The sequence below is a fragment of the Furipterus horrens genome, unplaced genomic scaffold (genome assembly GCF_987537825.1).
Source record: "Furipterus horrens unplaced genomic scaffold, mFurHor1.1.pri manual_scaffold_2, whole genome shotgun sequence".
NCBI classification, from domain to species: Eukaryota; Metazoa; Chordata; class Mammalia; order Chiroptera; family Furipteridae; genus Furipterus; species Furipterus horrens.
In genome coordinates, this window is record NW_028327172.1 from 126,387,217 (window position 1) to 126,407,562 (window position 20,346).

The window sequence follows — 20,346 nt, forward strand, 5'->3', positions numbered from 1 at the left end:
CAAGACTAGACTTTGCAGCTCTTTTTCTGGGAATGCCTATTTCGTTTGTTTCTGATGAATGACCTGAATGTATTTCTACCAAATTTAAGTAAGTACTGCTGCCTTGTGTGTTTAGGCAAGGGGAGGGAACTGGTTTGTTTAGTAGGCAGTGACTGAGAAACCCCCACCAGGCGACAGAGGAGGGCAGAAATAATCCAGACCAATTTGTATGCAGTATATTTTACTCCCAGGAAATAAAACACATTTTTTTCATATTTGCTGAAAAGTAAAACAATAATATTGTACGAAATGTTATACACAGGGTAGGTTGTACATAGCAGTTTCAGAAACATCATTGCATCCACCAGAGAAACTATTCTAAAACTGATATTCACACATTTTTTAATAATAATAATATGTTAGAAACATACAGTGTGGTATTTAGTATATACATTCCTTTGCTCGAAAGCGAAAAATTCTAGTCGCTTCTGTATAACATGCTTTATTTTAAAGCCTAACCTTTAAAAACACTGTTGTGATATTACTAACTGCTTTTTATAAAATTAATTTGACATTTCGATATATATACACCCTTTCAGTCATTTTAATGTTAACAATGCTAAACTTAAAAAATAACAAGCTTATAGTAATGTTAAAATGTCATATCCAGTCAAACATTTGTGTGTGTCCTTGCAACTATTGGGAATACTTTTAGGGAAAGATGTCAGACATTGAGGAGATTCCTTTGAAATCAAGGGAGCTTCCTCTTTAATTCAGTGGTTTCCTTTTCTCTGTCTTCTCTTTCTGTCCCTTTCTTTAGTGCCCACGACCTTCTAGCATAATTCCCAGTCTTTTAAGGGCAGAGTTGCCCCGTCCCGCACGGTCCCAGGATTCCGGCGCTGTGGGCGCGGCTCACACCGGCCGGTCCACGGCGTACTGGCAAGCACTCAGGTTGGACGCTGGGTTCTGCACGCTGGCATAGCCGAAGCTGGAGTGCTGCTTTGCTTTCAGTCTCAGACTGGCCAGGCTCGAGTTACACGTGTCCCTATAAACGTACGGAGGAGTCGGCGGCGCGTAAGGACAGGCGGGCGTAGGCACCGCGGAATTTAGCGATGGGCTGCTCAGGTTGTTCAAGTTATTCAGGCTGTTGAGGCTGGAGCCCGGGACACCGGTCACCGCCGAGGGCACCATGCTGGACGACATGCTCATTGAGGAGATGGAATTAGGAGGGGAGAACATGCTCTGAGAGGACAAGGGGTTGACGTTCATAGAATTGAAGAAAGGGAAGCTCTTGGTAGACAGGGAGGCGGACGTGAGGCCCTTGGCGGCCCAGTTGTTGTACGAATAGCCCGGGTACATGTCGTCATAGGGCTGCATGAGCCCGTTGAACTGCGGCCCAAAGCCGTTCTTGCATAGCTCGGCCTGCTGGTTGCGCTCCCGCTTTCTCCATTTGGCCCGACGATTCTTGAACCAAACCTGAGGTGGAGGGCAGAGAGCAAACAGACGCCACAAATCGGATAAGTAAACCCTTGTCCCGGAGAGCACCAGAGGCCACTGCCTCTTCTCCGACATACACGCGTACGCACGCACGCCACACACCCTAGATGCCACCATTTCCCCCACCCCCCGCACCTCTCCGAGCCCCAAGCTGCGGTAGCTCTCGTGCAGGCACCAGTCCTGAGCTCGAAAGAAACGAGGAAGGCCTGGTGGCTCAGGCCTTCGAGCCGAGCTCTGGGCTTCGCCACAAACCCCAGCCGAAAGCCTGGCGGCCTGCCACAGCTTGTTCTGTAACCCCTCTGAGGCCCCCTCGGGGTCCAAATACACTTACTGCAAAAATAAACGTGGGTCAGCGGGCTTTCCAACCAACTCCTCCCGGCCGCCTTGCAAACTTGTTTCCATTCCAAAGCCACAGACTCAATTGTTTGGCCCAGGGGCTGAGAAGGCACCCGAGCCCGCTCTCCCTCCCAATACAATTCCTTCCTCCTCTGTCGGATCTCCACTGCCACTTCCAACTCCAGGGAACCTGTACCGTCCCCTCAACATGCCGGGCTTCCACTCCCGTCCTCACCAAATAACCAAGTAAAAAGCAAAGGGCCACCTCCTCGTCAGCTCATTAAACTCAACGAACTTGGCGCGTAAATCTCCGAACTCAGAAAGGGTCGCTCTGCAGCCTCCCCCTCCCTTGGCTCCCCTCCACCCCCTTTACACCCTCTATCCATCTCAGGCCAGGCCTGTGGGCCACAGGCCCTCCCGCTGGGCCCAGTCGGGGGGCGGGAGGGGGGGGGCGGTGCTTGACTTCGCAGGCGGACACCCAGTCCAGCCAGCCCCCACCCGAGTCGGATGGCCCCGCCGCAACCCCGCTCTCAATCCACATTGGGACCGCAGGTCGCCCCAGACGGCGGCTTTTGTGTATTGGAGCGAGGCCTGGTCTGAGATTTCCGAGTTGACACCGATGATGTTTCACATTACACATCTCAGACGGGTCCAGCCGACTAATCCGCTTTTTTCCCCCTTTCATTCTCGATTTCCTTTGTATCCCCCTTCCTCTTTTGCACCGGACTGCTATAAAAAGCACGCCTCACTCCCACTTGGCTGGTCCAGCCGCCGGCCTGCAAGAAGGTAGCGGGAGGGAGCAAGAGCTGAGCGTGGGCGGTGGCGGGGGACTTGGGAGGGACTGAAGAGAATTCAGGGAACTGGGGGAGGGCTTTTCCGAAGGATTCCACAGAACCCACAGATTGTGTTTTTATTTTAATTACTTGCCATTTCTACCCTACGCTGTCTAAACTTTGCCCAGGCGAGAAGAGTACGTGAGAGGCCCGTTCTCCTGTTGCGCTGGAGAGCTAATGAAAGACTGACCTTTCGCAAAACCACGCTGGCCGGCTGGAGCTCTAGCTCCACGCAGTTAAACTAAAACCACTTCCAACTTCAATCCAGCTCTTTTTACCAAAGGCAAAGCTTCATACCTTACACAAATGCCACCCAGAGAGTGCCTTCATTCCCTCTGCTCTGGGAGTGCATTTTGGCTTTAATTATTTTCATTATTACTGTTATGTTTTCTTCTTTCTGCTTTCTCTGTTCTGGCTGGGGGCTCTGTTTTTCTATCCAGAGCATTTTTAATTTTTATTATTTACAGCAAAGCCTCTGGATCCTATGAGTATTTTCTGTTTCCAGAATCCTAGCAATTTTGAAGTTTTCCACGGACCAGCATAAAACAGGATATTGCTACTGGGTAACTGATTTAAGTTCATTTTTGCCAATCCATAAAGTGCAGATATGCTACAAAGGTAAGCTCTTTCTTTGATAAACCTATTACAACTGGGAGGAAGGGTGTAACGATCTCCTGGAAAAAAAAAGATAAATAAACGAAACCGAAAAGTCTTTTTCTTTTTCTTTCTAAGACTAGCAAGATAGTAGTTGTGTATTAAAATGGCTTCCGGGGATCACAAAACCAGGGGGTAGGGTGTCAGAGACCTGAATGGCCGATAAACGCAAAGGCCCTGTAAGGCGGGCGAGACGAGTAGAGAAAGGGCCGGGCCAGGCCGGGCGCGAAAGTTTCCCAGGGAGCGCCAACCCTAGCGTGTTTCTGGCTGGGATTTCCTTGTTAAAGGCGCACAGGTTGGAGCCTGTTCTCGGCTCCTGCCCTGGGAGGGATTTAATTAGCGCTCGCCTGGCGATTGCAAGCCGGGAACACAATACCCTCTGCAAGGGAATGCCACGCGGCCCAGCTTGGGAGGGCGCTGGGTGGCGTGGCAGTGAGCGGTGTCGCCCCAGTACCGGGCCGCGGCAGCTTCGGAAGGGGGAGCTGTAACCTCGCGATTGGGCCTGCCTCTCGAGAGGCCTTGTGCCTTCGCAAAGGCACCCCATCCGCGCCCTCCCTGTCGGCGCCGCCTTCCATACGCCCTCTCAGTCTACACGGCCTGCATCTCTACAACGCCCACCCGCCTAGCCCTCTCGGGCTCCACGCGGGCTCCTACCCGGACTCGGGCTTCCGTAAGGTTGGTCCACACTGCGATTTCTTCGCGCGTGGACATGTCCGGGTAGCGGTTCCTCTGGAAAGTGGCCTCCAGTTCCTGCAGCTGCTGGCTGGTGAAATGAGTCCGCTGCCGCCGCTGCCGCTTCTTCTTGGACGGGTCTTCGGCTCCCACGTCCTCATTCTTTCCCTGCTGGCCCTTATCTTTCTCTGAGAATGAAACACACAGAGGTTCCCGTCAGCATGCCTACAGGCAACCCGCGAATTCCAGCTGGACCAGGAGGCACTGGCCGGGAGAACTGGGCGGCCAGCGGGGAGGAGAGTGTGAGCGACAGCTACTGTGGCGCTGAGCGCTGTGTCGGGAGGGTGCAGACGTGAGTGTGGGTGTGCGCGCCCCATCTCCTCCCCTTCCCCGGCGCCGTACGTTTTATTTACATGTTTATCTGCCTGCGACGGCGGCACATTCACTTTTTATAGCCTGTACTTTCGACCATAATTCTTACGCCTCTGTGCAGACACACCAAATTTCCAGGGACACGCACCCGAGCGCGTTGTACAGAACCCCCTCGAAGAGAGCTCAGCTTTCCACGCGGTTTCGGAAGGCTAGGAAAGTGGACTTTGGGATTCGGTCTGGCACCCCAACTTCCTCCGCTTTTTAAAATGACCTCCTCTTCTTCTGAGGCATAGTTTCGGAAATACTTTGCTAACAAGCGGAGCTTTTCAGGAGCTGAAAGTCCACAGGAGAACTGCACCCGGGGTGGGAGATGGGGAGCGACCTCTGAACGTCCTCGGATGTAGATGCTGGGATTTTTGTGACCCACGAAACAGAAGGGAGACCAAAGTAGGAATAGGAAGGGCGGCAGAATGGCCCTCGCCGTTCTCGCTACCCCAGCTGGGCGGTGGAGGTAGAGCGAAAGCGACGGAAGTTCTGCCGGCAGCAAGCTGAACGACCACTCCCACCAAGCCTTCCCCGGCAGGGCCCGACTTCCTTGAGAGCCAGAGGGGTCGAGCGACGCGAGGCGGCTGGGTGGGGGTAATGCGGGGCCGCGCGGTTCCTTACCTGCGGCCTCAGGGCTGGAGGTGTCAGAGATGGTGTGCACCTCCAGCCTGTGCTTGGAGGAGTCCAAGGTGCGTGTCTGACCAGGAGCTAGGACTGAAGCCATAGCCAGTGTCTGGGGATGGTGACAGGAGGAGGACGAGGAGGTGGCCAACCGCTTGGTCCCAGCTGCTCCGTGCTCCAAGTGCAGCGGGCCTTTCATGCAGTTCATGGACGAAGGAGCGCGCTGCCCTACCAATCCCGGGCCGCGATGCGCTCAACGCGCGGAGGTTCCCCGCGTTGTCTGCCGCGGACAGAGTCAGGGAGCACAACCCCCGCCGAGTCCTCCGGCCGCGCCGCCTCGTCTCCTTTGGAAGGCTTAAGCAAAAGGTTCCAGCGACCGAAAATCAGCGGGCAAACGGAGCCATGCGAATGTGGGCAGGAGGGTACAGCTCCGAGCGTCTTTGGGGAGCAGGCTTGCAAGTTCCAAAGCGAAACAAGAGTGGGCAAAGACCCCTTTCTTCCCCCTCCCTCTCCCAAGTACCCCTCCAATAAGGAAAGCTAACGCAGAGCGCGCTCTGCCCGCCCCCCCACCCCCCGCCCCGCGCGCAACCCTGACAGCGAAGTGTCAAGAGTGACAGGGACAGGTAGTTGATATTAAATCCTGGCGGCTGCGACGGCGGCGCGAGCCTCAGGTCGCACCCTCCGCGGCGCGCACACGCACACTCCTACGGATCCTCGAGCTAGAGCTCGGCCTCGCCGCAGCTCAGCTCTTGGCACCTGGGCCAGCGACGGACCAGCACTGCGGCTCCGCGCTTCCCTGTTGGCTTAACATCTTAAAACCAGAGGCGGGCTTCCTGGTGCGTAGACGTCACACGGCCACAACCCTCCCGACCCTCCCGCCTCCGCCTCCTCCCAGACCCTTCTCGGGTAGGGAGTGACGTGGCTCCAACCCAATCAGAAAGCCCCGAGCCGTGGCGGAGGGACTCTGCTGCCTGCACCTATCAGCTCAACGGGGCTGGGCCAATACCTCTCATCACCCAGAGTCTACACCCGCGGGCTCCAACCGGCTAAAGACTAGCGACTTTTTGTCCGGGCAGGGAGGTGGAAGGATGAGCTTGGGAGTAAAAAGCTTGGGAGAAAGGAGCTGGAAGGTACACGGATCAACAAGAAACCCCCCACCCCTTCCTTTTGTGTCTCGTCACATTCCTTTTCAACCCAGAGGTGTTTTCCTGCTGTATGGAAAGGAGACATGCTACTTAAAATCAGAAATAGGTAAAAAACACTAACAAATCACCTCTCTGATCTTAAATTTCCCAAACAGCCTGTCAGGTCAATGCTACGCTAACCTGAAGAAGCTTTATTTTAATTGCAAAAAAGACAGAGCCCTGAGAAGGCAGGCTAATAAATTAGAAATCAAGAAGCAAATGGACCCGTCAAAAGAAAATTACCTTGACTTTAAACGAACAACTGTTTGGTGGTTCACTCTGGATTTATACAAGAATAAAAAGTCGCCTCAGATCACGTTCTCTGTAATGCTTATTAGTTCCCAGACAGAAAACACACAATAGAATAGAAACCCTAACCTAGCATTTTCAAAATGCTGAAAGCTTATCCATTCTACTTAACGTTGATTAAGACACATATCCTAGATCTTTCAAATTCCTTGTACACTGTATTAATCTCGTCCTAACCCGAGAGAGAGACGAGCTTTAAATTCGACTCTCTTGTTTACTTTATTATCAATCAGGTTGAAATCCATAAAGCTTGTAGAATCAACAGCCTTGAGCTAATTATATATAAAATGTGCTTTAATGAGTTTCCATACAATTAAAAGTGTTGCCAAATAACCAATTTCAAGGATAATATTTAAGTCCCCCCCACCCCCAGGAAGCTCAAGGCTATCTTGAATTGTTAAAGTCCAAGCAGGCAGAGGGCCGCAGGGTATGAGTGAAGGGCAAAAGTTTAGGAGCACACTCAGCTAGGTAGAGCAAAACCTTATTCACGTATAATGAAAATTAAACACCTTTGGGGACATCCAACTCTTAGCAGCACTATTTCCAAAGAAATTTGATTTCCAAAGAAATTTTTAAAAGAAATACAAACATATCATTTAAACTAATTTTTGAAAGTCCTTTTGTCCTCTGACTTAGGTCAGCTGGAGAACACAAACTAATCTCCCTTAGGTTCTGCATTGGCGATTGCTTTATTGTGGAGTTAGTGTTATCATCCCTGACTGTGTATTTGTTTGACATTACAGTCAATGATTTGCAACACTAGTATAGGGTATCTTTAGGAAACTCCCTCCTTGCCCTTGTTCACAAGATTGGGAAACTTATTCAGTCTGGGGCAGAGTGGATGAAACAGACTACAAAAATGTTTGTAACCTGTGTGTATCTCCTTTGCACTGCTATCACCCCCAAACCCTACTGCAGCTCCTCCCCCTTTTTAAACGTGCTTGAGGGCAGTTTGAGGAATGAAATGAGAATTGTTCTTCAGTCCCTCTTAAAAAATACCATCCCATTTTAAGAAGAATTTACCTAGAAGGGGGGATTTTCTTCATAGTAAGCTTTAAATCAGCATTTCTGATTTTAACTTTTTATTCAGTTCACCCCCATTCCAGGCATACACACACACACCTACTTAGAGCAGAACACATCCCTGTGTGACAGGACTGCATTGGCTGAGGCTCATATATCCCATTATATTAGGTCCTGCAATCTTATCACTAAATTATACACATTATACCAGCAGCCTGTTGGTAAAGAAGGTTAAATTAATTTACATTCTGTTCATTATCTGGTGCTTAAATGACGCATTTTATCCCTGAGATTTGGAGGAGAATCTCCTCAGACCCCACAGCGTTTCACTGAAGACAATGCTCTTACATTTGTAGTGGGTTTTAATCTGATAAGACTTTAATTTGCTTAAGTCTTTTAAATAAGGGTTTTAGATGTTTCTGGCCATTTTCTTATTGAATTTCCTCTAATTCCCCCAAGATCATAAAGTATATGTGTAAAGTAAATATTTCCTCCTATTGTACTGCCAGCTGATGACCTATATAACTAAGTCAATATGAATCCAGCTCTTTTCTGCCCAATGTGTTTACTAATCATATTCCAGCTTCTTCTTTTAAACCTAAGTATAACGGCGATCCCCACAGTATCACATCCCTAAAGCCTCATGTCACAAAGAAACTCCATTACATGAAAGAATGAAAGATTCTCCATCATAGTGAGCATTCAATTTTTGGTGCAAGCTCGGGGTGTTTTTCAAAACTCCGTACTTGGGAAAGCTGAGAAACTCCACAGAGTCATATAGATTTCTAACCACATCTCTCATTAAACCTGCAGAATTTTTATTTAAGCTGCATTGGCTCTGCTTGACTAATAGAACTTTCATCTGGACAAATACACACTGCAAAGGACCTAAGTCATCCTCCAAAATGGTTGAAAACCCCAAGGGCAAGTGACAGCATCTCATAGTGCCCAAATGTGGGAGATGTTGGAAATGCTGGTGATCTTCAGGCAGTCTAAAAGCCTAAAAGGTCAAGAAATCTTAAATTGGGTTGATCCATTGCAAAGTCAAGTGGAGCACTATGGTTAGAGTAAAAGCACAACTGTATATATGTATGACTATCAATCTAGACATACACATAAATAATATATTACACACACAGCCAACCCCAGATCTCTAAACAACTGAGGCAGTAAGGTATTTCTTCACTTTTTGTTTTTTCAGTCAGAGTCTCAACTCTCTCTTAATCAATTAATCATTTTCCAAGCTCTGAGTTTGGGTGACACACTTCCCAGACCCAACAACATTCACTCCATGCATGATAGGAGTACAACAACGCGAACAATTTAGATGCAGAAAAGCAAGTGTGTAGTGGGCAACCAGGAAACACTTTTCAATGAAAATTGTGGGCAATTTTGGAGATTTAATTTACAGAAACCTCGTGGGTAGGTACACAGGTAAAGGTAGTGTGAATAAGGAAGAAATTGGAAGGAAATAAATCTTATGTATTTTGGTTCAGCACTACTGCCCCTTCTTTAACTGGTTCTAGAAATTATTGATAGTAGGACTTCAGCATCCTCACAGACATTTTCAGTCCAGAAAAACTCCGTGTGGTCCGTTTAGGGAAGCTGGGAGGTGCACCATTCCTGGGGCGGAAGGACAGGAAGCCCAGTGCGGGTTTCTGGTACTGTCTCAATTGGATTTTCTTGATTATTAATTACCCTTGAGGAGGGAAATGTGTGACATGGGGTCAGACGAGTTTTGAGCTGGTATTTGCCACCGATTACCAGTCTTAAGGTTTTATTTAATTTCACACTCTTCAGTGTTAGTTGCACAAAACCCCGCTGGCCATCGCGGTGAAATTGGTTAGGCTGCACAGTCAACCTCTCAGATGCAGCGGTCTGGGCATAGATTTGGGACTCTACCAAGCGACCCGCGACATTTGGAAAAAAAATGTGTTCTTAGAGCTCACCTGGAAAATGGCTCAGTTAGATGTCCCCCTGTGCTGTCAGGTTGTAGAGGGGTGGGAGTGTCGCTCTGGTGCAGGCCAACTCAAGGACAAGACCCACCCAGATTCCGCTTGGAGCCACGTGACAGGTGTCAGTGTGCCAGAGAAGTGGTGTAAGGCCCAGAGGTCAGAAAGAGACCTTGCCCTCTGTCCAAGAAGTGGTCTTTTCTCCCCTTCTTCCTTTGCCTGGCTTTCCTCCACACACAAATCAAGCTAGAAAGAGACCCCTCTCTATCCTTATCCCCCCAGCTTTAACCCAGAAATCAAAGGCTTTACTGTGGCTTTTTTTTTTTTTTTTGGTATTCTTTAAATGGAATTAAACAGTGTTAGCTTGTTAAAAAAAAAATAATAAAGGGGTGGATTCTTTTTGAATCAGAAGTCTGTAAATGTACTGAGTAACACTCACCCTTTCTGGGTTTATGCAATTGGTCCCCATATTTCTGTCCCAACACACTCTGCTGGAGGTTTGGTGGACTAAATAAGGGGGTTCGAGGTGGCAGGTATAGGTACCCCCACACAGGCCAGTGAAGAGAAGATCAAGGGATTAGATGAGGCAAGGGAGTAAGGGGCTGCTGAAGTCACTAAACCCATGTGCTGTAATGTCTTTTCACATTAGTATGCTAGCCCTATAGGTTTATTAAGTGCTTATTTAATCAGGCAATGCAACCAGTCATGGAAAATAAAATAATGTATAAATGTTTGTCAGGGTGAGGGAGTGAGAGAAGTAGGAATAAGATAAACATCAATTCAGGTCCAGAAAGAGAGAAAGAAGTAGCAAGGGACTAACTAAAGTCACTTAAAAACCAAAACAACAATTGGATTAAAATGCTCCTCTCTCTTTCTATTTTCTCTCTTTGCAGCTTATGTTCATCTTCCTTTTCTATTTCTTTTGCTCTCTCTTCTCTGTCTTCCCTCTCACAGACATGCTGGTAGCTAACATTCAGCATTAGTTGTCATGGTGACCATAAATCACATAAATCCAAAAATACCCACCTATAATCTGAGATGAAGCTTTTATTTCCCTAGTGAAATAATATTTTAAAAGCTGTCAGCTGACAAAAAAAGGAACCCAGCTCATTGTAGTAACCCAAGTAATATATTATTTCTAAAGGTTTGAATTAAAATGTCAGCCTGTTTAAAACATGCTGAGAGAATCTTGGGCACTCTTCATGTCAGATCCCCACAATGAAGTTGACTCCATCACTCCTGATCACTTCAACACAGATACGCAATTTTGCACGCTCTCTCCTATTAATTTATTTCCTCCTCTTCCAGCGACCTTAGTCCTCACAGACTCTCTGTCTTGGGTTGTAAAAGAAAGGAAACTCCACCTGGATCAGAAAGGTGCTTACTCCTTTGCCTGAGCCTTTTGAGGACCTGTGTGTTGGTCCTCTGTTACCAATCACTTCTTTAAATGAAAGATAAGGGCTTTTGGGGAAAAAAAAAATGCTGTTCAGAGCCATAATGAGGGTGACTTCCTAGAGGAATTGAGAAGAAAGAAACGAAGAGAGAAGTATCGTTAGGGTAAAGACCAAGTAGTGGAGGACTGAGCTGGGTGGCCAGGTTCTGTGTGAAGTTTAGCCCAGGAAAGGTACGTAAATTCTACCACTCCTTTTTTTCTCCTGAGAGAAAACTTTCCCATCTGGAGCCCTAGTTTTAGTGGTGATGGGAAGGGGGTGTGGCGGGGTGGGGGGTAGCCACAGTTGGGTCTTTTGTCTTTACCTTGCGCTTGTTGTCTTTTTCCTATCTTTGGATTACAGGGTATTCGGCTAGATGAAGAGCCATTAATTACCCATTCAGTCAATATTAGGAAGACCACAAAGCTTTTTACATAGGATTAAGAAGACATCAGATTGTTCCATTAGTATATTCCTGCTCACGAATAAGCTTTAGTTATACATTTCTTCCCCATCCCCCACCCCCCGCTAACAACTGCTGCATATATTAGCGGCAGGCGGTGCGGAGAAACGGCCGCACTAGCCGGACCAAACTTTAAGTGAGCACCCAGTCGGGAGCAAGGAACGCGAGCTGTAAACCCCTGCCTCTGCAGGGCGTGGGTCTTCAAGGACTGACTACCTTGGGACCACTGTTAGAACATCCGTGATAGGGGCGGAGGGACAACAACACAAAACGGAGAGGCAGCTTGTGCCAACAAAGCCTATTTGGGGAGGAGAGTCAAAAGAAAATGGGAATCTACTCTGCCTGCCCAGCTCCCCTCTCTCGTTGCTTCTTGCTCAGACGTTAGGCGCCTGGGCAGGCAGACCCCTAGTCACATTTAGAGCTCTTTACCCTTCTAAACAGCCCCCCCCCTTTTATTTTTTTTCTGACAGTGCTCAGGACCCCAACGCCTCTCGGGGCACCACCACTTGGCGTTTTGCTCCCGAGGGTCGGGCTGCTGTCTCTGGTGTCCCGGGTAGCATTAAAGTCGCTTCATAACGGTGGAGGGAACCAGGATTGTTTGCTTTCAGGTGGTACTTAAGAACCCACGTAGTCTGTGCTCGGCAAACATTTGCTGATTGAATGACTGGGGAGTCTTCGGCCGCCGAGGCGGCGGGGTAATCCCGGGTCTTCGGAAGAAGCCAGGGACGGAGCTGTTGCCCCGTACGAGGGTGTGTGTCCCACCAGGCCTTGGAGCTTCCCTCCCAAAGAAGGAAGTTTTCGCACACTAGAGACCCAGGTCAAACACTTTCAACCCAGTCACTGTGCCAAAGCTATTTAAAAATTCATGGCGTCGCAAAGGGAGACGCCCGGCAAAGGTTCCCGACCTCAGGTCTTCGGGAAGCCATGTGCCAGGACCAAGGGGAAACAGTTTGGACTGAATTCAGCCCGGAATCCAGAGCCACTGCTCTGAAACTTTAAGCTTACTGACAATGGCAGACCAGCCCATTCTTTTCCTGAAGGTCAAGACCACTTTTTAAATTTCACAAAGAGGTTCCTTTCAGGACACTCCAAACAAGGAAAATCCAAGGACCTCTGTTCCAGGGAGAAGTCCTCAAGGGCCTCTGCCCCTTACTTCTGGGGGCAGGGGTATTGCCTAATTTGCCAACTTTTTCTTGCTCCACTTGCCATGCCCAGTCATTTCTCTTTCTACCCTCTCTCAAAGCTCTGACCTAAGAAGTCTCCAGCTGACCTCATGTCCCATCTCTGTTTGGGGTTTGACCCAGGCTGTGGGGCAGACCAATGGATATCAAGGGAACTGGGATTCTTTGGGAAGGGACGCTGGACCCAGGCCTCCCAGAAGTCCTCCTTGTCTACTCAGAGAATGGTTTTAGTCTTCAATGAGGACCTGGGGTTTTGTGAGTGAGGCGAGGGTAGTGCCAATAGTAGAATATATTGGACCTTTTTGAAAAATCGCATGTCACTGTAGACATTGTTTTCTTTTTAAAAGCAAATAAAAACTATTTAAAAAAAACAAAAGAGAAAAATCTCTTTCTTTTAGAAGCAGACTGTGGCCAGGAGTTTGCTTATTACATAAGTTATATTTGCTTATATTCAGTAAAGGGGATGCTGGCAACCTTCCTTCAAGAATACTATTGTTTTTCCCACTCATTTTGTGTTACATTTTTTTGGTCTATCAGATCCCTAAAAGCCAATAAAGTCAAGATTTTCAGCAGTTCTTACTATCACATGCTTCTTCTTCATTAATAACATTACACACTTGCAGAGCAATTTTCTTTTTGGGTCTAAAAGACAGAAAAGAGACTATTGACATCGTAGGGAAGAGCCCCTCAAGTGCATTAAAATAACCTGGACTTTATAAATTAATGGTTATTTCTAGTTCTTGGCTTATTTACTAATTATCAAAAGCGAATGTCCAATGTTCTCTGCTAGAACTGTGACAGCAGTAGACAGGACTCTCCAACTAGTCTGCTACTTCCCCACCTAGGAAGTTCCCATCCCACCCAAGCCTTCTCCTGTAAGGGGCCCTGCCTTCCTCTCTCGCATGGGGACACCTGTACTCAAAAAAACCTTTCCTGGGGTCAAAGAACCGTGTGTGTTGGGGGATGGGTAAGAGGACACATTTTGCGTACCTACAGCTCCCAGCCAAGCGAGAAATGTCAGCCTCAGTTGGGCGGCGACCAGTCCGCCCTGTGCGAAGTCAGATTGGGGAGCCCTTCTAGTCTGGCTGGAGCCAGGGCTGAACCTGCACAAAGTATTTTCCCCAGGAGTCATGGCTGCTCTTGATTTTTAACCATATCCCAAACATACTCCGGTCTAATAATTTATTTTTACGACCGATTATCAAACAGAAGAAGAATTTAACACAATCTTAATGACAGAAATCACCCGACCTTATCTCTGCATGGCCCCATTTAACCCCATGGGGTTAATCCCGGACAAGTGAGCATTTAACTGGCCCAGCAGGAGGACTCGCGATATTGTGCAACGCGGAGGAAGGTCTGCTCGGGACCACTTTAGACGTTTTATTTCAACAAATGATGTTTTTCTCTCAGATTCACTGGGAAGCCCGAATGAAGGGCCTTTGTTTTCTTCTTGGTAATTTGGTTTATTTACTTGGCCAGGGTCCCAATTCGCCCCCCTCTGGCACCCATTACATTTGTATCCTTACTCTTTAATCCGGAAAGAGGGGGTTAGGGGCCGAAGGCTGAGGGTGGAGGGGGGTCGCTTTATCTCTTCACACTATCAAAGGTCAACAACCTCCTAAGGCTAGGTACTTATTTATGAAGGAGCCTGGAAAACCCAGAGAATAGAGAAGCAGTAAATTTGAGTTTTTCGTGTATGCCAAGGAAATCTTATTCTGTCTCTCTCACACACACACACACACACACACACACACACACGCAAACACACACACACAATGAAAGGACAAGTGTCAATTTAGCAAAGGCCTGTGCAATGGATTAGAGTATTTTTAAGTTTTACACAAGCCTGCAAACTTTGAGCAGCAATGTTCCCGACTCGTCTTTAGTGAAACCTGTGAAACCTGCCAATCCAGCAACGACACCACCAAAGCTCGAGTCCCTGCAAATCAACACAGCAGGTAGGTTCGCGTCGACAGGCGCACACACTCCATTCCACCCTTGGCTGCTGCGCACACTCGCTTCCCTCTGGCTGTGCAGGCTGCTGTCAGCTCCTCCAACTCCCCGGCCAGGCGAAATCTCCGCCAACACAAGCTTCCCTTGCTCGCCTTCAGAGGTTAACTCCGCACCCACAAGTCTGGGCGGGGCGCGGCTGAGAGCCGCCGGGACAGGGTGGACCCTTTACAGTGCTGCCCGCAGTGAGTAGTGGTGAGCGACAGAGGTCGCTGTTGGACAATTTTTTCACGCCAGTTTGAGGCACCGACAGAGGCTGTCCTGTGCGTAGATTAGGCCACAGGGAAAGAGTGAGAAAGCCAGAGGGAGAAGCATTGGATCTGAAGAGTGCAGTATGATTTGGGGAAAGGAATGAATGTTTCTGGGACTGCGACTTCCCGTCCGACCCAGAGACCGAGTATCTAAGTTTGAGGGGCAGGAGCGCCGCTCTGGCAGGCTCGCCTGCTTGCGCCTCACCTAAGCCCCGGAGGCCCAGAGGCCCCGCGGCGGGCGCGCAGCTCGCGAGGCCTGCGCTTCGCTCCCGGCCTTACCATTGGCGCCAGGATGCTGCCGCGGGAAGAGCTTGCTGCTGGCCACCTCTTTCCGGCTCTCGGGAGAGTCTATGAACTCGGCCTTTTTGATTTCGGAGTCTTTGGAGAAGAGGCCTTCAACGGCCGCCGGCTGCACGCCTGGGCCATGCGCGTCAGCCCCACGTGCCGCCGCGGAAAGAAGCCGGGGTAGAAGTGTGGGGGAAGCAGGACGGAGGAGAAAGAGTGACAAAGAGCAAAGGCCCAGTTAGAAGGAAAAGCGGAGGGCACTCCCGTCTCGCGGACCCTCTGGGCCTCTTGGTCTGCCCGCAGCTCGCGCTCGGGGGAATAGGCCGGGGGCTTTGGGACGCGGCTCCTCGCGGTTCGAGGTCTGGTTACCTTCCTGCCCTGGCCTGCCCCTCCGAAAAGCGCCCCACACCGCGGGACGGGTGCCGTCTCTCCGCCCTCGCGTGGCGCGGGCTCTCGTCGGGGGACCGAGCAGGAGAAGCGAGTCTTACCTAATTGCACACACGCCGACACTAGTTTGCGGCAGTTGGTCTCCATTCCCCGTTATCTGGAAAACAGAAGAGAAGGAGGTCTGTGTGAAGCAGAGGTCCGCGGAAGGACAGGGCTCAAAGGAGGCTCCCCAGGGGGGCAACTTTAACACCGGCTAGTAGGCGCCTACTCTGTGCTAGGTTCTTGGACTTCACTGACTGCTCAACTTCAGCTCCACCCGAGCTCGGGTTGCGGGGGATGAGGGGGAGAACTCTCCCCAAATCCTCAAGGAATGGGCCCAGGGGCTGTTGGGACCTAGGCCGCGGAACTGCGCACAAAGTGTCAGTGGTTAAGAGCCCGTCTGAACACCAGGCACCAGGGTAACCTTAGCAGGTACAGTCATTGGGGAGCTGGTGGAGAGACCTCTTATCTTGGGGAATTGTAAGTGGAGGCTACCATTCAGCACGGTACTCGTCGGTTAGTTGGAACTTAGTGAACATTTGTAGAATGTCAGAGTCAAGTTGTTCCTATTCTAGATAGCAGTTTCTCTTGATTTTCTGTAACTCTGAAAGGAACAGGACTCGAAGGCTCTCGGCCTAGGGGTCTCCAGGAACAAGTTGGCTTTGGGCCTCTCATCCATCAGGAGCCACTTTTCCATATTTAGCCACACTTCTCCCTGGAGATGCTCACCCGACCATTTATTTACCCTAAAGTATGATTTAAGATCACAGAGGAGGGAAACGGTGTGGCCTGAATGAGGACTGAAGAGAGCAGGGCGAACGTCCCCAGAGGGTTTATTGCCCACTAAGGATGTAGAAATTACTCTGAGAGACCGGCTTCCCCAGTTCTCCCCCTTCTCCTCCCAGGCAAACCAAATCTTTTTCAAATTTCCAACCACAGCGCAGCGAGCCAAAAGTTTAACGCGGTCCTTCTTCTCTACCACAGGCAAACCGGGAGAACTGGGTGGTGAGGGGCTCTCTCGGTTTGTGTAGAAGAGATGCGGCTGCTTTAAAGACAGAAGAAATGAAAGGAGGCCCGATGCTCCCCAAGACCGTCCCCTATAAGCGCCTGCCTCGCTCCACGCTAACCAGGGTACGCCGGCCGCGGGAGGGCCCATTGCGCTTGGGTCCACCGCTGAGAGTGGGCGAGGGCGTTGCCGGGTTGGCGGAGGGGCAGAGGCGGGCAGGTAGCAGCCGGTCTGCCTCTGGCCTGAGTCGCATTTCCCTGCTTCTTGGCCTCTCCTGGAAGAAGCCGGACCCAGGGCCTCTGGCCAAAGTAGCCGATAGTGGAGGGGCTGCCTGGAGCAGCAGCGTGGGTATACAGGGGTGGGGACTGCCAAATGGTTTTCCCACCCGCTAGCGAGGACGCAGGCGGGGCTTCACCGATCTTTGCGGGCCCCGGGGCCCAGAAGTAGCAGTTTGGCGGCTCCAGATTTAGTGATTCTGCTGTAAAATCACAGGATTAGTCCCTGATTGAGATGTCTGTTCGTGAGATATTACAAAATTCATTATCACAGCTTTCTACTAACTCGATATGAAGTAACACAGATGGGATTTTATTAGTCCAGACTTCAAATGTTTACTTATGATAATTTCAGGGGAAATTTGCATGTCATCATCATTTCGATAATCTTTTTTTTTAAACGTCTGAACTGGCTGTATTATTAGCCGGTGACCCAAGCATTGCAGATGGTAACTACAAATAGTTTTTACTTTTTAAAAGAATGAAATATACGGAAGTAAAAAATCAGGTCACTGGATGTAAAGTTAATTACACATTCTCCCTCACTCCTAAGCTTCAGTTCTGAAGACCAAAGTAATACAAAACAAACCTTCAAGAACTGTACTCTAAAGACTGAAAAGAAGGTCAAGGCATGTTCCTTAGCTCTCTCCCTAGTGTTCTCGTGACTTGGGGATTTATTTGGAAGTCAAAATGAGCCCTGAAACCTGTACTTATCTATTTATTTTACTTCATATAATGACTAGGCCTAATAGATAAATTGAGTCTAAATAACTAGGCAATATATTTATAAAATTTAAAAACAAATTTCTAATTCCTGCCTGCTGATCCTTAAACTTGCCCTGTCAAGACAAGTCTTAAAGACAAATTTGGTTGCAGGATTTAGGGACTGGCTTCAATGGCTAATATCACAAATTAAGATGTGCAGCTTTTTCCTGATAGAGAGGTTTCACCCCCAAAGTTCATGTCCTGGTTAGAATGTATATGTCAGGCAATCTTGCTCTGTTCAATTTGAGTTTTCTATTGTGAGCATGCTAAAAGTACTACACAGCTAATGGAGCACACGGAAGCACAGTGGCCAAAGCAGGCAGGCAAACTCTAAGAAATAAAACGATTTGCTTAAAAATAATTTCTAATGGTTGTCATAAGAAAAAAAAATTACAGGAAAAAATATAGTACTAATAATTCTAGATTCTTTCACATTCTCTCTCCTTTTCTTTCACTTTGCTATCCTATAATAAAATCTTCCATGGAAAATTTAAAAATAAACAGCACAAGAACACATGTTTTAAATGAACTAAATTGGTGAGATTAGTCAGTATATTAATTCTCAGTATGTAATTATTTAAGGAAATTAAAATACTGCATAATGCAGTTCTGTATTTTATCAGTTTAAGCCTTCTTTTAAACCAATTAATGTTGATGCCTTAGGAACACTTGAAAACAAACATGTTCAACTTGAGAAACAATGCACCTGAATAATTTAAATGTAGTTTTGCTGAGATAAAGTAAAACATTCCATAAATAAAGTAGTTATTTAATTTTTAGGGAAAGTTTGGTTATTGAAACATTGTATAATTATTTTGTTACATTAACAAAAATCTTCAATCTGTTTTGCTTAATTGCTTTATTTCCTGATCATAATTAGTATTTGAGTTTTAGATGAATTTCCTCCAAAACCATCCTTAATTCTAATCAATAGCCTAAGAAGGATCCAAGTAAATCTCTCTAAATTAAGTTAATTTATTTTTGTAAAAGTATTTTAGAATTTATGAATCTCTGTTATTTTAATTTATAACAGTAAAATATTTTCCCACTTAGTTTACTTTAGTAAGACATAATACTTGCATAAAAAAGAGTAAGAATCAGGCTACCCTACGATGGTTTGATTTGTAAATTGCTTAGAAAAGTAAAGTCATTACATTGGAATAAAAAGAGGATCATATTTCTCAGATTTAGAATCATATTTTTTTTCTTATTTGACATTTGGAAAATAGTCTTCTTCCACGCACCCATTTAAAATGTATCTCCTGACGTGCAAGACTGGAGTTGACTGGTGATCAATTTAAAGGATTTATAATCCGAAGTAATTGTGTGTGTTTGGCATCCAGTCCTGGGTCCCAGGTAATTCGTTTGGGCCTGAGAGGTCACTAACTGCCAGTTAAGATGGAATCTTTTTTCCAATTGGTAACAATGGTAAGGGGACTAATCTTCCAGTAGCTGAAACTTTGTTCCCAGCCCTTTATCTTGAGAATGCTAATCCTCAGCCTGAAGATTTGTCTCTGCCTCGTTGGCACCGAGATTTAAGGGAAGATACCTCTTTTTCAATGCCAGCCATGGTCTCCCTTCCCACTCGACTTCAGCTCCCCATAGGTAGTTAGTGTTTGTGACTGGAGACGAAAGGAACAAGGCTTTGCAAGTTCTGTTTGCCAACTGTGTTACCTCTGGGGCAGGAGCGGTGGGGGGGGGGGGGGGGCGGGAAGGCATCCCCAAGAGCTACAAATCACCTACAGTGAAGATTCTACAAAGTGGAACAAATTTCTAAACTCACATTATCTCACATCCTTGAGGGACAGACGGCCTCCACTTACCGGCTACTGGGAGAGAGCTGCTGTCTCCGTGTCCCACAGCTTCCCGGGGAGATTTCCAGCGAGCCAGGCGCGGGCTGCACCGCAAGCTCCCGAAAGCCGGGCCTAGAAGATTGCAGGGCTCCCGAGGGTGCCAAGTTCCGAGGGAGTCCACTGGAGCACAGGGGCCTCCGGTGTCTAGTCGTCACTGGCAGTTTGTTTTTGCTCTGCTCCAGCTTTCTCGCTCAGTCTCGCACTCTCTCTCTCCTCCCTCGCTCTCATCCTTCTCTGTTCCCTCAGCTCCGACTCGGTGTGGGGAGTGACGTGACGTCAGCAGAGATTCCACCAAACTCCACTGCACAGTGGCGGACGGGCAGGCGGGCGGGCGGCTGAGCCCGGCTGCGCGGCGGGCGAGCAGGAACCAGCACAGCGCTAGGGCGAGCGCGGGGGGAGCAAGCAGGGGCTCCGAGAAGCGAGGCAGGGGAAGGAGGTGGCCGAGGAGTCGGGAGACGGAGAACGAGCTCCGAAGAGCGAAGGAAGGAGAGGGAGTCGGGTAGGGTGCTTAGACAGGAGCAGACAAGCAGCAGCCGCACGAACTCCCACTGTGGAAAGGAGAACACGAAGGGAAAATGGGAGGGAGGAGGAGAAAAAGGAACCTGCGCCAAACTGGGAGCTCGAAGAAATCAGACAGAGAGGGCAAGGGCGGCGGGGAGACAGAAAGGTACTCCTGGGGAGCAAGCCAGGACGGATAGGGAAGAAGGGACGGGGAAAGTGGGGCCCAAGAAATGGAACAAAGGACAGTGTGCAAGAGATTGTTTGAGACGAGGCCTGTAGGGTGTGAGTTTGAGTGTGCGGGTGTGTGACCTTCTTTCAGGCTTGCAAGGTTGAGGGAAGAGGTCACAGAAACGAGGGATTGCGGGGGTGGCGATGGGGATGCGGAGAGAAGTGAGAGACTGACAGGAGGCTGGAGTTAAG

General features: G+C 48.5%; 1 protein-coding gene across 3 annotated transcripts; it reads right to left on the reverse strand.

Moving 5' to 3' along the window:
* Nucleotides 1-209: 209 nt before the first annotated feature.
* PITX2 (paired like homeodomain 2) lies at nt 210-19,671 on the reverse strand. Of its 3 annotated transcripts, XM_090266422.1 has the most exons (5): nt 19,396-19,671; nt 15,589-15,644; nt 15,095-15,232; nt 3,954-4,159; nt 210-1,455 (listed from the first exon to the last, which is right to left on the reverse strand). In XM_090266422.1, exons 2-5 carry the CDS (start codon nt 15,632-15,634, stop codon nt 892-894), a joined length of 954 nt encoding a protein of 317 aa, XP_090122548.1. In that variant the 5' UTR covers nt 15,635-15,644; nt 19,396-19,671; the 3' UTR covers nt 210-891. The 3 variants fall into 3 exon arrangements, with proteins under 3 accessions (XP_090122548.1, XP_090122549.1, XP_090122547.1); XM_090266423.1 differs by lacking the exon at nt 15,095-15,232; XM_090266421.1 differs by lacking the exons at nt 15,095-15,232; nt 15,589-15,644; nt 19,396-19,671 and adding an exon at nt 5,010-5,513.
* Nucleotides 19,672-20,346: the final 675 nt, after the last annotated feature.

Coding starts and splice junctions, on each gene's coding strand:
- PITX2 (XM_090266421.1), bottom strand. CDS start 5,217: ATGAACTGCATGAAAGGCCCGCTGCACTTGGAGCACGGAGCAGCTGGG. Junction 4,160..5,009: donor CTCCAGCCCTGAGGCCGCAG/GTAAGGAACCGC, acceptor TTTCATTCTCAG/AGAAAGATAAGGGCCAGCAG. Junction 1,456..3,953: donor TTACGGAAGCCCGAGTCCGG/GTAGGAGCCCGC, acceptor CCTCCACCTCAG/GTTTGGTTCAAGAATCGTCG.